The sequence below is a fragment of the Hyperoodon ampullatus genome, assembly GCF_949752795.1.
Source record: "Hyperoodon ampullatus genome assembly, chromosome: 8".
NCBI classification, from domain to species: domain Eukaryota; kingdom Metazoa; phylum Chordata; class Mammalia; order Artiodactyla; family Ziphiidae; genus Hyperoodon; species Hyperoodon ampullatus.
This window is the reverse complement of record NC_136921.1, coordinates 36602781-36620981: the sequence shown is the minus strand read 5'-3', so window position 1 is coordinate 36620981 and position 18201 is coordinate 36602781. Positions and strand designations below refer to the sequence as shown.

The 18201-nt window shown below is 39.9% G+C and overlaps 1 protein-coding gene across 2 annotated transcripts in view; it reads left to right on the top strand.

Moving 5' to 3' along the window:
* The window catches only part of MAIP1 (matrix AAA peptidase interacting protein 1), a gene marked incomplete at its 5' end in the record, with an annotated part of 40619 nt that overhangs the window by 6248 nt on the left and 16170 nt on the right, over window positions 1–18201 (top strand). Inside the window, 2 exons of one of the 2 annotated variants that reach the window (XM_079709868.1) lie at window positions 249–396; window positions 2193–2447. The exons of the other annotated variant lie outside the window; for it this stretch is intronic. Coding sequence (XP_079565994.1) covers window positions 249–396; window positions 2193–2271 — 227 coding nt within the window. The 3' untranslated portion in view covers window positions 2272–2447. Of the gene's footprint in view, window positions 1–248; window positions 397–2192; window positions 2448–18201 lie in introns of those variants that run through there. 2 annotated transcript variants of the gene reach the window in all.

Genomic DNA, 18201 nt, shown 5'->3' with positions numbered 1-18201 from the left:
AAAAGTACCTGCTCAGTAAATAGTAGCTCTTAGTAGTGTAATCCAGAGAGGGAGGTGTCATAAACCCCAGGAGAATTTTCTAAAAATACAAACGTGTCAATACAGGTATCTTAAGTTAGACTAGAATGAGCCCCAAATTTGGTCTGTAACAGCTGTATAATTACTGCCAATTGCTGATTTCATTAAGGATATAAGGATGATAGATTATTGTGATTTGTATTTGTATGTGTGTATGTTTTTTCTCTAAGGAAGGAAGTTTGTTAACATCCTGATGTGCTTTTGGTATCTAACCAGTGCCAACATCCCCAGTGAAACTATAAGTGGAGCCAGTGTGTTCCAGGTTAAGTTGGGGGATCAGAACGTGGAAACTAAACAACTTCTTAGTGCGAGCTATGAGTAAGTCTAATCACATTTCGTTGTTTCCTTTCTCTAGAAAATAGAAGGTAGTATGAAAGTATGAAAACTAAAGGGAGCTTTAGGGAGAAAAAGATTGAAATTTGACAAGTTATTTATGAAGAGAGAAAGTCAGAAAGACACACTGGCCACGAAACAGGAGTGTTCAGAAATTAAGAAGAGGTAATATTGCTGAATTTAATTAAACTGTATTTCAGCTGTCTATTGCTACATTACAAACCACTCCAAAACTCGGTGGCGTCAAATAGCCATTCATTTTGCCTGCTATTCTACTGCTCAGGAATTTTGGAAAGGCTCAGCTGTGGAGTTTTCTCTGCTCCCTCTGGCATCAAGTGGGGTGGCCAGAGCTAGGGGTTCATTTCCACAATGGCTTCTTCACTCATGTGGGCAGCACCATGGTGCTCCTTGGCTTCTCCACATGACGTCTCATTCTCCAAGGCCTCTCTTTGTGGCTTGGGCTTGTGGTAGTGTTAAGCTAGTCACATGTTTACATGGTGGTTGGCTTCCAAGAGGCAGAAGACAGAAGATGCTAGACCAGTAAAGGGCTATGCCCAGTATTGGAACAACATCATTTCCACCATGGTTTGCTGGTCCAAGCAGTCACAGGATCTGCACGGTGAAAGGGCATGGAGAGACTCCACCTCTTCATGGGGCATCAGCAAGGTCACATTGCAGAAGAGCATGTGGGATGCAAGAGGTAGTTATGGCCATCTTTGGAAAATAAAATCTGCCATAATTGGCACATGGACCATTCACTCACTAGACATTTATTGACCATCTCCTATTTACCAAGTACTCTGGTAGGGGTTCAGATACAGAATTGAAGGGTTCCTGCCCTTAAGTAGGTACTGTCTAACAGGAGGTTAACAAACTATTTAAAAGAGACACTCTAGTGTATTATTGTACTAATAAAATTTGGAACAGTGAACAAGTCAAGTGAGTCAGTGGAGACATAGTTTAATATCTATTTAAAAGAGAATACTGTTATGTCATAGTTTAATATCTATTTAAAAGGGAATACTGTTATGTCACCAGAGTTATACAAATTTGCTTTAAAATAATGAACAAATCCCAAAAACGACCTAGGAAAGAAAATGTATCCTGTTTTGCTAAGGTAAAGGGAATTATATCTTCATTTTTTTTTCACTTTTCTTGAAGGAGATGTGCTTTTTTTCTTTTCTTTTTCTGTTTTGAATTTTGCTTTATTTGTAATTACCCAAAATATTCTGTATATTTAAATACTTAATTTAAATCTGCTGAATTGTCTCTTTTTTAAGATGTCATTTAGAACACTATAATCAACACTAACCTTTGGTTCTTCTGATATTCCCTACTAAGATCACGGGCAACGCATAAACACTGCTTTTCAAGATTGGTCTTAGTGTAAGCTATGAGTAAGTCTAATCACATAAACCAACTTCCATGAAAGTGCTGTTTTTATCACCATATTCCAATTTATTTCTCCTCATATTAGGCGTATATTATGGCTAGTACTTAACAATAGAATAACATTGAAGTTCCTCTCAAGGGCTGGCAGATGTTGGAGTGTATGTAGATCAGTCCATTAAAAATACTCATTTTAGTTGAGAATGCACTTCTGATTTTGTGGGGACATATTTTGTGATCAAATTGGTAGATTAAACTTTTGATTTTTATTTATCATTAACTGTTAGCTTTTTGCTAACAACTGTCTCTAATATATAGTTGCAAATTATGTAGTTATCCAGGAAGTATTTGGACTGATATAAGATTCACATTATTTATAATTTTTTCCCTAGATTTCACAGGGAGTTTACACAAGGAGTAAAGCCTGACTGGACCATTGCACGGATTGAACACCCAAAGTTATTAGAATAATTGATCTTGGAAAAATCAGCTTATTGGACTTTTAGCAATTACTGTGAAGAACTAAGCAAGAAAAAATTTTCAGATCAGTTGATCTTCACTTAATCAAGTCTGTGGATTACTTTTGTATTATTTTGAAATACTCCTTGTAGTAAATTGGCATGATACAATAAAGCATTTTCCACAGATTGTCATCACTTTCTGTAGAAGGAAGTCAAAGTAAAAAAATTACAGCAGCCCATCATTGGCATCATATTCAGTATCATTTCTAATGTTACATGTATATGTATATATACACAAACTCATTTTATGACAATAAAGAAGATATTGAAAAAATTACACATTTTTAAATTAATAGTCCTTAAATATTTTATTTGTGGTTAATACACTTATACCAATAATTCATGTGTAAGATTTATTTTTAAAAATCACTGCTGCTACTTGATTACCTCTTTGGTCACTAGCTGGATGAGAAAGAACAGATGGAATTATAGCAGATGGGTCACTACAGTACTAAAAATCAGTGAGGCTTACTAAAGCACAAAGAGAAAAAAGAAATAGAACAGTAACTTACTCCCCTATGAAGTAATATGACGTCTTCTAACATACTTGTATTTGGACTCCTAGAAGTTGGGATGGGGAGACAAAAACAATGTAAGAAATAATGTCTGAAAGTTTTCCTAATTGATGAAAACTATAAACCCACAGATCCAGGAAATTCAACAAGCAGGGAAGCACATAAAGAAAACCTCACTAAGGTACATCATAATCAAATTGTTGAAAACTAGAGAAAATTAGAAAAGCAGTTAGAGGAAAAAAAAAGACACATTCCATACAGAGAATGACTATATTTCTTTTCTCAAACTATGCAGGTTAGAGGCCTTGGCATGACATCTTTAAAGTACTGAAAGAAATAAACCTGTTGACCTAGAATTCTATATTCAGCAAAAATATCCTTCAGAAAAGGTGAGAAAAGACTTTTTCAGACAAGGAAAAGTTGAGAGGATTTGTTGACAGAAGACCTGTTTTATAAGAAATGTTAGGGGCTAGTGGACAGAATAGAGTAAAAGGACCCATGCATGTTGGACAACTGATTTTTGACAAAGGTGCCATAGTTATTCAATGAGAAAAAAAAAAGTCTTTTTAACAAATGGGTAACTCTATATTCAAATAGGAAATAACCTCATCTCTCGCCTCACACCATACACAATTTTAGTGCAAAATTTAGATTGCAAAATGGATCATAGACTTAACAAAACTAATACTCTAGAAATTCTAGAAGGAAACATAGAAATTGCTGTCTTGGGATAGAGAAAGATTTCTTAGGAGACAAAAAGTGTGAATCGTGAAAGAAAAATTTATAAATTGGAATTTATTAAAATTAATACTTCTGCTCTTTGAAAGACAGCAGTGAGAAAATGAAAAGCCAAGTCACAGATTGGGAGAAACTATTTGTAATCCATATATCTGACAAAGGACCTGTATCCAGAATATATAAATAATGCTCATAGCTTAATAATGAAAAGTTAAACAGCTTTGTACAGCTATCATGACTCATCAAACTCTGGACTTAAATTGGGTACATTTTGTTATATGTAAATGATCATATATATATATATATATATATATATATATATATATATATATACACACACACACACACACACACTGTTTAGTTTAACAAAGTGAATCAGCTATACATATACACGTATCCCCATATCTCCTCCCTCTTGTGTCTCCCTCCCACCCTCCCTATCCGACCCCTCTAGGTGGACAGAAAGCACCAAGCTGATTTCCCTGTGTTACGCGGCTGCTTTCCACTAGCTAGCTATTTTATGTTTGGTAGTGTATATATGTCCATTCCACTTACTTCGTCCCAGCTTACCCTTCCCCCTCCTCGTGTCCTCAAGTCCATTCTCTACATCTGCATCTTTATTCCTGTCCTGCCCCTACGTTATTATATATTTTTAATGCAAATTATACCTAAACAAAGTTTGCTAAAATATTTAGCAAGAAAAGTAATTTGCAGGAAAATAAGCTCAAATGATTAAATTTTTTATAAAGTATAAAAGAGCTAATCTATGTTTCATCTAATCTTAGATGAAACAGATAATAGATCAGTAAGGCACATATTGCTAAAATGAAAAAAAATACAACCAGTTAAACTATCACTTGCCATCTGTTGTAAGATGCATCTCCAGTGATTTTAAAATGGATGGTGAATGTGTGATTTAGAATCAGTGAAATACACTGATTTATTGTTTGTGAAAATATACATAAATTGTAAAACTTTTTTAAAATGCAAGAGATTAATATGGCACTAAACTCATTATAGTGGCGACTACCTCGGGAGGACGGGAGTGGAATGTGACTGTAATGTTTTGTTTCTTAAAAAAAAGTACCTGATACCCAAATAATGCGCTTTGTATATGGTTTCTCAATAAAAGGAGACGGGCATTGGGAGCAGTTCCAGGTCCATGCAGAAAACAAGCAAGAGTAGCCTGAGACATATTCTTGGGCTGGGAAGCAAGGACACTATCAAAGCTGACTGCAGTAATGTTGAAAGTTATTTATTACCATTTAACAAACCCAAAATTTAGTAGCTTAAAAATAACAATCACTTACTTTACTCATAAATTTGGGCAGGGTTTGACTTGAAAGTTTGTCTGCTCTATGTGGTGTTGACTGAGGTCACTTGGGGATATTTATGTGAAGGCCAAGCTGATCCAACATGGCTTTACTTGTGCGTCTGGCTCCTTCTTAGAGATGGTTGAAAGGCTGGATGCAGTGGGTCAGTTTTGGTCTCTAACCGATCTTTAAATTTTCCCCCCAAATTATGTTAGATACAGATGAAGTAAATTGGCATATCTTCTACCCCAGAAAAATTTTCCTATCCGTGTTATTGAATATAGCTGTTTTATCCCTACTGTGATGGGTCGTTTCACCAAAGATTTTGACCATTTCAGGTTGTATGGTAGGGGTCCTAAGGTATTTGTCTTGACCTCACTAGCTTTTATCCTTCCAGATCTTACAATCCAATTGCTCCCAGTGAGTTCAACGTTGTTTTTTTTTTTTTTGTCTTTTTTATTTTTGCAGCGAGGGGGTAAGGTTCCACGTATCAGTGATACCATGCAATATTTGTCTTTCTTTGGCTTATTTCACTTAGCATAATGTCCCCCAGGTTCATTCAGGTTGTAGCACATGACAGGATTTCCTTCTTTTTTAAGGCTGAATAATATTCCATTATATAATTTACCACACACGCACACACACACACACACACACACATGCACAAACACACACAAATATTCCATATCTTTATTCACTCATCTGTCAATATTTAGTTTGTTTCCATACCTTGACTATTGTGAATAATGCTGCAATGAACATGGGAGTTCAGATATCATTTCGAGATAATGATTTCATTTTCATTTTCTTTGGATATATATATGCAGAGTGGATTGTTCCATCTATGTTAGTTCTATTTTTAATTTCTTGAGGAACCTCTATACTGTATTCCATGGTGGCTGTACCAATTTATAGTCCTACCAACAGTGCACAAGTGTTCTGTTTTTTCCACATCCTTACCAGTGTTTGTTAATCTTTTGACTTTTTGATAATAAACATCCTTACAGGTATTAGGTTTTTATTTTTACTTGCGTTTACCTGATGATTAGTGATGTTGAGCACCTTTTCTAGTACCTGTCGGCCATTTGTATATCTTTTCTGGAAAAATGTCTATTCAGATCCTTTGCCCATTTTTTAATTGGGTTATTTGGGTTTGTTTGGTTTGGTTTGGTTTTGCTGTTGAGTTGTATGAGCTCCTTGTATATTTTGAATATTAACTCCTATCAGATATGTGGTTTGCAAATATTTTCTCCCATTCCACAGGTTGCATTTTCATTTTGTTAATGATTTCCTTTACTGTGCAGAAGCTTTTTAGTTTGTGTAGTCCCACTTACTTAATTTTTGCTTTTGTTGCCTTTGCTTTGGTGTCAAATCCAAAAAAACCTTTGCCAAGACCAGTGTCAAGGAGATTACCTCCTATGCTTTCTCTAGGAGTTTATGATAAACAACTATATACTCTTCCCTTAGATTCATCAAACATTAACATTTTGCTGTCTCTTTCTTTTTCCTTTTCTCTCTTTACACACACACACACACACACACACACACACACACACACACGGTTTTTATCTAAACCATTTGAAAGTAAGTTCCAGACATCGTATACTTTACTCCTAAATATTTCAACATGCATTCCTCCAAAATAAGGACATTATCTTGTATAAACATAAGAACATTAGCAATAATTCCATATCATCTAATATTTAAAACCAAATTTAAAATTCTACCAATTGTCTTAGAAATATCTTTTTGAATGAGATTCAAGCAAGGTTCACACATTGTATTTTGTTATTATCTCTTTTAAGTCTTTTTAAAATTTTTAGGATATCCTCCATCCTTTTTATGACATTTCAATTTTGAGGAGTCTAGGATAGTAGACATACAGCATGTCCCATATCCTGAATGTGTTTGATTATTTTATTATGATGTCATTTCTATAACCTGGAAGTTAGGGCTAAAGGCTTAATTAGATTCAAGAATATCTTGTAAGTGATTTGTGTACTTCATAATATATAACACACATTATATATACATATACATGTATATACATATAGGTACATATATATACACACATACATACAATTTGTGGTAGGCTGAATAACGGCTCCCATAGATGTCTACAACCTTAGCTCTGGACTCTGACTGTTTTATCTTACATGGTGAAATGGCACTTTGTAGATATGATTAAGGATCTCATGATGGGGAGAGTATCCTGGATTATCTGGGTGAACCCAGTGTTATCCCAATGATCCTTAGAAAAGGGAAGCAGAAGGGTCAGAGTCAGAGAGAAGGAGCTGCTATAATGGAGCAGAGGTTGCAGTGATGTGAGAGTCAAGGAGTGTAGACAGCATCTAGAAACTAGAAAAGGCGGAAACAGATTCTCCCCTAGAGTCTGCAAAAGGGACACAGCTATGCTGACTCATTTTAGACTTCTGACTTCCAGAACTATAAAATGATAAATCTGTGTTGTTTTAAGCCACTGAGTTTATAGTAATTTGTTACGTCAGCAACAGGAAATTAATATACAAGATAATCCTTACATGAATCAGTATTCCATTATAATTAGCAAAATGATTCTCTAATTCTATAATACGTTTTGCTGGCATTCTATAAAACAGAGCCCCCTTCCCTTTAAAAAAAATCACCACAAACTCATGAATTTTAATCATTCAATGTAATATCAATTACAGTAGTTACTCTTCTTGGTGCTTAAATCGCCCCCAGTTTGCCAGTGGGATCCCCTATAATCTGCTATTTCAGGTTAAAGACTATCACGACCCTGTCTGAATGCTTCTGTGTTTTCTGGCACAACAACATGTCCCAGGATCTTCTTGTCCACTTCCTGCCTCAGATTTGAAAAATCAGTGCTTTCTCCAAGGAGTCATGATTTCTTTTCAGGGAAATTTCTATAGACTGAATATTTGTGTCCCTCCCAAACTCATATATTGAAATAATCAGTTGGATGATATTAGGAGGTGAGGCCTTTGGAAGGAATTAAGTCATGAAGGTGGAGCTCTCATGAGTGGGATTAGTGCCCTCATAAAAGAGAGCCCAGAGAGCTCCCTCCTTCTGCATGTGAGGATATAGTGAGAAGGTGGCCCCCTACGAACCAGAAAGCAGCTCTCGCCAGCCACTGAATCTGTTGGCACCTTGATCTTAGACTTTGCAGTCTCCAGAACTGTGAGAAGTAAATGTTTGTTGTATAAGCCACCCCGGCTATGGTATTTTTGTTATACCAGCCTGAAGAGTCTGAGGCAGGATCATGTTTAGAAACCAAGATTTGAGCATCTTGAAGCATTTTAACCTTTTATGTCTGCAAGAGAATGTTCATATTTATATGTATTTGATATTTTGGGTCATTTATCTAAATGAACTTTGGGAGAGCTAAATATGGATTGTTTGCCTTTATTTTTGTCAACCATATTTAAAAGAACCCCTCCCCATCTCTCTCTATGCCCTAACCCGGATTTAATTTGGTTTATAGCACTTGTCACATCCAACATTGTAGTAAATATTACTTAGTTGATTTGTTCCATTGTCTGTCTTTCCAACTAAGGCAGGAACTTTGTCTATCTTGTCCACTGCTATATCCCCAGGGCCCAGAATAATATATGGTGCATAGTAGAGCTCAGTAAATATTAGTTGAATAAACAAATGAGCGAGCCTCACTACTGTTGCGTTTCCTGGCTCACGTGACAGAAACATTTTCCCTCTTGCTTTTGATTTAATGACCTAGCAAGCTGGATGTAATTTATTTTATCATGTACAGTCCCCCCTCAAGGCGTATATGGTATTACTGACTACGTGACCTTGCTTTTATGGTCCTATAATAAATGTTATTTATTCTGAACACCACACGGTGGAGCCAGCTGTGTATGAAATGTAAATGCGGGACCGGCAGTAAGTTTGTTAGGGTCTGAAGACACTGAGACACAGGAGGATTGCTTTGCTTACTGACAGATTTTTGCACATAGATGTGTTATAGGCAACTTCTCAACAAAAAAGTTTTTTGAACAGAATTTGCAGATGTTAAAAGGGTTCAATGTATGAGTCAAATCAGAGGGAACTTTTACCCTCATGTCTCCTCTGATTGCTGGAACCATAGATTATAACATTCAGTTCCTCTGTGATTACTGCCATGCTCGGAAGGTTTTTTCTGGATGATGTAATGCATCAATCAGGATAATATAGATTATGCTGCAGTAACAATCTCCAAATCTCAATAGATTGAAGCAAAAAACGGTATATTTCTTGTTCAAACTACATGTCCAATAAGAGACACTTGGAGACACTGCTCAGTGGTGGCACCACCTTCCCTCCTGGACACAGGTGATGGGCAGCCACTGCCTGATACTATGGCAAATGAAAAATACAACTCTGAAGGGTCTCACATGAGCAATACATGCCAGACCTGGAGGTAATACAATTCACTGGCCAGAACATGGCCCTACTCAACCACAGAGATCCAGGAAGTACAATTCTATCATGTGGCTGGAAGACAGAGTCTGAAAAGCATTTGGTGAGCAGCAATAATGATTCCCACAAGCTGCAGAGAACTCTCTCTCTTCTTTTAACCCCAGGGATGGCTACTGTAGAGCCAGTCAGTGCACACGATTGCATGCGGGAGATCAGGAGGCTCAAGAGATAGAGGGACTTCTGGGATCTTCTGGTGACATAAACTGAGAACTATTGATACGCTGCTATAGGAGCCTGAAGATCTCTCTAGTCTCTCTCTAGTCCTGTATACTCCAATGATTGCAGCTGTCTTAAACCAGTTTTAAATGAAAAAGGCCATAGAACACCTGAATTCCATTCTCTTCATTTGATGAGATCTGCCAAGGTGCATTAAAATACCCCTTAGATTAAATCAAAATTGGTCAGCTAAGACTTTATATAGTGTCAATCTTACTATAAATTGTTTATTGTTTCAAAATGATAATTTTAAGAAACTTAGATAAAATAAGACTTTATGAGAGTACTTAATCTTGGTCATTCAATCTCACAATATGGGTACATTATACAAATATTGGTGTACCATTTAGGATTAGTTCTGACTACATTAAACAAAAACTTTAAAATCATGATTTAAGTAATATAGAAGCAGTTGATTTCTCTTACATACAACAGAAGTCCAGAGATAGGATTCTTTGGACAGGTATGCCAACTCCACAAAGGGAGTCTCTGGGATCCAGGCTCTTTCTAGTCACCACTGCATTCCTTAGAGTATGACCCTGTCCTCATAGCACAAAATGGCTGGTAGAGCTCCAACCATCATATCCATATTCCAGGCAACAGAATGGGAGAAAGGAAAGAATGAGCTAAGTGTATACATCAGCTGTCTTTTAAGATGCTTTCCAAGAGTTTACACAAAACACTTCCACTTAATTTCATTGGCTAGGCGTTAGTCATATGGCCACATACAACTTTGGTCGTGGTGGGAAATATAAACATAGTCTTTTAGCTGAGTACAATTTATTGTCCTGAATAAAACTAGGGGTCCTAAGATTAAGGAAGAGGAGGAGACAGCAATTTGCCCTTATTGGGTTACTTGAGTCATGAACCAGTGCTGACTCTGGTAGCTGGCTGGCTTGCTTTGCCAGCTTCACTAACTGAGAGCTAGCTTTAAGAGCCCATGTGCTTTCTAACTGGGGTCTGGTAATAGTCCTAAACAATGCCCAGCAAATTTTTTAAACTAAATGTAACAGAGCACCGGAGAAGACTTTCGATTCTAGAGCTGTTTAAGGATGCTCCATACAATCTGTCCAGACCTCTGGGGGCTCAGTGCCTGTTATTTACACCACACACACATTTCTGCCTGGAGGACCCCGAATATAGTTTATCCCATCTTCAAAAATAGAAACCTCCTTCTGCCTGCCCCTCCCACTCCATTTTATAAACCAGTCTATTAGACATTCTATCAAAATTTACTTCATTTACTTGCTTAATAAATTACAACTCTGGCTCAGCAATATGTGAGAAATTCACCAGAAACAGAGGAAGAATTAGATAATCGATTCCTTTTGTGGACCTTTCCTTAGCCTCTGATGTTGTGAGTGCAGAGTAGCTATGGGCAAGGCTGGCACTCTGCCTGCCCTCCTCCCCGCCTCCTATCCCGGCTTTATTGATTCTCAAAATGTTGCATTCTACTCAGGGCAGCTGAAAGGCTCGAACGGAGCAAAATGGACCTGTGTTCTGGTCTCCCTCCTTTTAAACTTCCTCTTATGGTACTGCATTTGAACAAGCCCCATGCTACAGAGAACAGGAAGACACAATATGGTTTATCTCAAACCGGAAGTAACCAAATCCAATAATTGACCTTGTTAACTAATTCTTTGCCAGGGAAGAGACTCCCTGTTATTGCTTCCTAAAGGAAACAACAACAACAATTTTAAAACCAACTTAAAATTTATATCACATAACAAATCACATATTTTAGTTATTGTCAAATACTTTGAGGCAAGATTTTTTCCTAGGGGGTAAGTACATCAAGAAGTAGGACTGGGCTTCCCTGGTGGCGCAATGGTTGAGAGTCCGCCTGCCGATGCAGGGGACACGGGTTCGTGCCCTGGTCCGGAAAGATCCCACATGCCGCGGAGCGGCTGGGCCCGTGAGCCATGGCCGCTGAGCCTGCGCGTCCGGAGCCTGTGCTCCGCATCGGGAGAGGCCACAGCAGTGAGAGGCCCGCATACCGCAAAAAAAAAAAAAAAAAAAAAAAAAAGTAGGACTATCTAAAGGAAGCCGTCTGTGAGGCCTTATTGGAATTTTATTTGACTCTCTATTTCCCTCCCTACCACTACTTGCTAACTTCCTATTCTTTCTGTCCTCAGTCACATCAAGGTTGTCCCTGCTTTGACACCTTCGCAGGAATTGTTCCTTTGTCATCCAGGCTCTTTGCTCAGATCTTCAATGTCTGGTCACTTCCTGTCACTCAAGTCCCGCTTAAACGCCACCTCCTCTAAGAATATGTGCTGCTCATCCACTCGAAGGAGCCCACCTCCATCACTCTCTGTCGGCCACTCTGCCTTATTTTTATCACAGAATTTCTTGTCATCTAATAGTTTCCTGTTTATTTACTTGCTTATTACCTAGCCTCCCTCCGTTAGGATGGGGGCTTCCAGTTTCAACCTAGCCCCTCATCATAACTGGCAAAATATTCTCCACCTCGCTGGTGTTCGGGGTTAGGGCAGAGTTTCTCGGCCTCGGCACTGTTAACATGTGAGGCCATATAATTCTTCGTGGTGAGGCTGTCCTGTGCGCTGCAGGATGTTTAGCAGTATCGCTGGCTTCTACCCATTAGATGGGCCCTAGTTGTGACAACCAAAAATGTCTCCAGACATGGGGCCAAATGCCCCCCTGGGGAACAAAACTGCCTGTAGTTGAGGAACGCTGGTTTAGGCTGTTGGCTGCTGTGTTGCCGCTTTTATGTTCAGGAGGCAGTATCTTCTCAGAGTAATAATAGCTATCAGTCCCTGAATATCTACAGATATTGGGCACCGTTCTGTGGGTTTTACGTTTAATCTTTACAACAACCCTTACAACCGGTACTGTTATTATCCTCCTTTTCCAGATAGGGAAACTGAGGCACAGAATGATTAGTAAACTTGTCTAAGTTCACGCCATCAGTAAGAGTGAAGCCTTGGGCTCAAACCAGACAACAGGCCCCAGAACTCTGTGCTAACCGTAGTCGGCACTGGTGTGGGAATCTCATTGCCTCTGGCGGCAGAAACTGGGCATCAAATGTGCTACGCGTCCCCCTAGCCCACAGCCATGCATTCACGGTGACCATGAGCAAGTGACAACTTTCCTCTCCAAGCCTCAGTTACCTCTGTAAATAATAATAATAGTAACTTCATGCAGGATTGCTTGAGGAGTTAACTGCAAGAGCTTAAGTGAAAATAACTTAGCCTGGTTTCTAGCACATACTAAGTCCTGAATTCGTATCTCCTCTTCTTCTTTTGCCCTTGGCTCCAAGCTCCAAAAGCACTGAAAGCAGAGTTTAAAGACCCTGGTCAGACAAGCCCCTGGGGAAATCTAACCTTTAAGCAATCTGCCGCATTTGTTGACCAGGAGAGGAGAAAGCGGCCCCCTTAGAAACAGCAGTCCAGGCTGGCATCACCTCTTCTGCTAATGAACAACAGCACAAGCCATCAGCACTTGCCCATTGAGCCAAATGGGGCCTTTAAATCTGTACTGATTAGATACCCCGGGGCCTGGCTGACAAGCAGCCTTCCGTGCTTCATTTCTTGATGTGAGTCAGTGAATTAATTGCCTGACCCATTGTTTTCTAACACGGCCAATTAAATGTTTTGGGATGGATGGCATGCGCATTTTGGCCAGCAGGGGGCCTCCTTTGCTAACATAACGGAATTGGTACTTGGGCTTGCTGGCAGAGCCCCACCAAAAATTGGGTACTTTTGGGTACTTTTCTACTTTGAAAAGTTTGCTCAGAATAGGGATTCTAAATATGGGGCCCACCAATCCCTAAGAATAGAATTCTGTGAACTCGGATGAGAAAAGAACTGTGTTTATTTCCACTACCCTCCAACTGAAATTTAGCATTTTCTTCATTTATGAATGTAGATAGCAAATCACGGATATTTGTCGAGCTCACCACGGTTTCTGCAGAGCTCTTGAAATATCGTTTATATCCCTCCTTACTCCAAAATTACAGTAGCTGTAGGACCTGCTGCTAGATCTTGTGATTTAGTACATTAAGAAAGAAGCACATATGGACCATACCACAAATCTGCTGTTTTATTGTTGGTATTTTAATAACTGTCTTTTGATATTATTAGTTTGCTTTGTACTATTTTATTTATTTTATTTTGTTTTGTTTTGTTTAAAACATTATTCTGAGAAGTAGCCCATGAACTTAGACTGTCTGAGTATTCATGAACACTTACAAAAAAACAAACACCTGGCTGACAGGCTACTAGGGCTGGCCTCCGGAGGAAAGAAGTTAGACTTCAAGAGAATCTTTATACTTAATGATTTTTAGTCATGACTCACTTCTTGCCGTTCGATCTCTTCCAGTGACCTAAACATGTACCACAGTTATATCAAACCATTAGCTACAGTGCTTGGCAGTGTAAAATTTACATCAGGATGAAATTTTGGTGTCTTCAGAATTACATTGACTTAATTTTAGAGCATCCAGGATGCCCATCGTTCTGGCCTTGGGGAGGAAGGGGCCTAGCTTTTCCAGCTGCCTTTGACTTCATATTTTTGTTATGCTTGGTTCATTTCCAGGACTCAGGAATCTTCTGAAATAACAGGAGTTTCTCTCCACACTCAGCGCTGAGATTCACTTACTTTTCAGGGAGGAGGCCTCTACACTCTGCGACTCTTGCTTCCAGAGTCAATTCTTCTCCCACTCCCATAAGAAAAATTCTGAAATACCTGTACCGGAAGGAGAGGAAGAAGTGGGCACATAGAGAGTTTCTTTCCCCAGATTCTTCAGTTTCTTATCCCTCAGGGAAGTGAGGCCACAATGGGAGGAGGCTGGCCTGGGCCAGGCTGAGGTGTCCAGTTTTCCTGCCTAATGCCGAGTGCATCCCAGGCCTTGGCCTCTGAGGGCACAGGAACCAAGCAAGCCCAGGCAATGTGTGTCCCTTCAGCACTTTCTCCTCCCGCTTTCCAAACCTCCTACTTTTTCTCCGCTGCCCCTTCCCCTGCTACTCCTCAGCCCTGTCCTTTCATTCCCAAATCAAACCTTTTTCTTTATTCCCTAGAAAAGCAAAGATGACCCCAGCTGCAGCAATAATAACAAAATAATATCCACCCCTGTATTTATTAAAGACCTATAATGTGCAGGTATTATATGAGGTGCTTTAACTGCAACCTTCTCATTCAACCCCCTAACCAGTTATCCTGTGTTGGTAGTGCCTCCCCACCCCCAAGAATTCATGTCCACCTCGAACCTCAGAATTTGATCTTATTTGGAAATAGGGTCTTTGCAGATGTAATTAGTTAAGGATCGAGATGAGATCGTCCTAAATCTAATGACGATATCCTTATAAGAAGGGAGAACAGAGACACAGAGGGGAAGGCCATGCAAAGATGGCAGGGGTTGGAGTTACGCTGCCATCAGCCGAGGAACATCAAGGGCCACCAGAAGCTGGATGAGGCGAGGAAGGATTCTTCTCTAGAGCCTTCAGAGAGAACATAGTCTCGTTGATACCTTGATTTCAGTCTTCCAGCCTCTAGAACTATGAGAGAAAAAGCTTCTGTTATTTTAAGCCCCTAGTTTGTGGTACTTTGTTACGACAGCCATAGGAAACAAATACACCAGCCAATGAGAAGAGTATTATCACCTCATTTGTCAAATGAAGAAACCCAGGCTCAAAGTACCTACATAGATTTGCACAGTCGATGGAGGACCTGGGATTTGAACCCGATGTAACAAACCCCCAAAGCCTTCCAACTTCCCTTCAGTAGTGTTGGATTCAATTAGCTGTTGACCTTGATAGTTGATTACAGTCATTCACTTCCAAGTTGGAGGCAGACAAGGGGCACAAGCTGTGGGAGGTGTGTTGTACAGGGGAGTATAGGATTCCCAAAGGACTCTGGCCTTTCTGGGGAGGGAGGGGAGAAACTGGAGCAGCTCTCCACCCTCTTTCCACTGAACTCCTCTTAGAGTAAATCACATGGAACCTGCATTCCAGGACCATTCCCTGGGGAGGTTTGCTCTCCTCCCTTCATTTTCATTCCTGTCTAAACAATTTAAGGGGCTCTACAGATGTTCAAATGAGGAATCAAGACCTCTCTCTGAGACAGGCCTCTTGTTACTGCGGGAAACCCTCATCTCCCAGCAGATTAGGGTCCACAAGACTATTAGGAACTTTTTTTTTTGCAGTACGCGGGCCTCTCACTGTCATAGCCTCTCCCGTTGCGGAGCACAGGCTCCGGACGCGCAGGCTCAGCGGCCATGGCTCACGGGCCTAGTTACTCCACGGCATGGGGGATCCTCCCTGACCGGGGCACGAACCCGTGTCCCCTGCATCGGCAGGCGGACTCTCAACCACTGTGCCACCAGGGAAGCCCTATTGGGAACTTTTTTATAAAAGTGGCACCGTAAACATGCTGGCTAAAGTCATCTGTTGGTGAACAGAGAGGGCTAGATTTTGCCTACCTGCACAGTTTTTTTCACAGGAACATTTCTAAGAAGATGGGTGTCTGTCCTACAAAAAAAGCACTGAATTCCTGAGGTCCTTAAAGGTTTTGCCATATTTCACATACCAGGCCCCGTAGTGTGGTGTGAAGTTCCCAGGGACATTAGAGACCTGTGGACCCCCAGACGGTGTCAGCGTGGGACGTGGCTGGCCTGTGACTTGCTACAGTGATGCTGCCAGCAACTCATTGGTGTCAGGTCACTTGGCTGAAGGGCTGGAGGTTTATCAGTGTCCCTATCCCTGACTTGTCAAGAGTTACAAGGTTGTATACACTGACAGAAGAGTTTTTATTTAAAAAAATAGAATTTCTAAGACAAGATCAATTTTAGTCTTAGCAGTCCTGATACTGTCACTTTAGGTAAAACTCATCACAAGTTCAAATCCCAGTTCAGTTCTTATCAGGTGGCTGTCCTCAGGCAAGATCTTGAGCTTCCCTAGTCTCTGAACCTTTCTACTGTGAAAATACTTACCTATCTCAAAGGCTTGTGATAGACTGAAAATCTAAAAGTCAAACAATATAAAAATGGGGGAGAGCAAGGTAATAAAAAGTTTGTGTTATCCCCTTCCCAATTTAACACGAAGGGTTATAGTCAGATGTGGATATGGTCTCGGAGCTACTTGCCAAAAGCGAGAAACATACTATCCTAAATGAATTTTTTTTTAAAAGCTGTTGACCCCCTTCCTTTTATTTCCCATCTAATTCCTAACAAGAGCATAGATGATGAGGAATAATAACCAGTGTCAAGTTGGCAATTTTTGTACTTCTGTACACAACTGGACTATTATCAAGTTTGTGAGATCAGAGGGTCTGCAAACGTGTAAGACGAGTCTTTCTAGTCCAGTTTTAGCCAGGACCCTTGAGTTCTTTTATAATAGAATCTTAGCATATTGCAGAAACATCCTTCAGTGTCAGCTGATCCAACCTCCTCATTTGACAGACAGAGAAATGGAGGCCAGAGAGCCTCCTGGATTCATTTTCCTCATCTGTAAAATGGGGGAGACAGTCCTTACCTCAGAGGGGTTTTCTCTGTTTTAAGGGTGTAGAAAGGTACCTGGCATGTAATAAGCCTCATATAGATGTTTGCGAGGCAGCAACGCTTGGTAATGAAGAGAAAATTTGTGTATCAGACTGCTGAGTTCATACTCTGGTCTTTTCCTCACTATTTTGTGACCTTAGGTGAAGTAACTAAAGTCCCTGTCCTCATAGAACTGTTGCAAGGATTAAATTAGTTAATATACGTAAAACACTTAGTGCCTGATGCATGATAAGCACCATACAAGAATTAATTTTTATTACTGTTATTTTACAAGAAATTATGTGTCTTATGTAAGACTGCCCACTCAGTAGCAGAGCCAGAAAGAGAATAAAAAATGTTGGCTCCTAGCCGTGTGTACTCTCTACCAAACTAATGTTCCTCTCCAAGGAAACTGGTTCCACATAAGCATAGGGTCCATTTATAACTTCTCTGAGGCCATTTATGACTCCTGTGATTATGATAGAGCTGAATTGTTTACTTCATCCCCCAGGATCATAGAGTTTGCAGCACAGCTTAATCGATAAGCTGTAAATAGTTTAATTAATAAGCTATGCACATGCTCTGCGACTGAGAAAAATGCTCAGCCACTTGTCTCCATGCGGGGGCGCCAAAGGGAGACAGAAAGGTGGCAGGAAGAGGAAGAACTAGCTGCTTCCTGCTTGCTTCCTGTTCCTGTGGTGTTGCCCAGCTATGGCCCTTCACCCTAAGCCCTCCCCAGAGGCAGGTGATTTCAGTTTGCAGTTTTCCCAACCTTTGCAGACACCACTTTGTCAGAGGTCTGAATCTGTCCTGGGAGGGCCTAAGGCAGTAGCACCAGCCAAGCTCCAAACTCCTAAAGTGTAATAATCCCAACCTCCTCTCTTTGTTCCCCAGGCCTAGGTGATGGCTGCTTTGTGCAGCTACTACCCCTGTGATATTTCAGGGTCCCCTTTTTGCCTCTTCAGTTGTGTAATATCTAGTTTAAAATTCTTTATATTAAATTCTCACTGTTAAAATAATTGAGGTGGTTTATTTCTTCTGACAGACTCTGGCTGATACACATGTGAATACGCATTTATAAAAATAAAAATAATCCACAAATAGAGGTAAATCAAAAGTCCTCAATC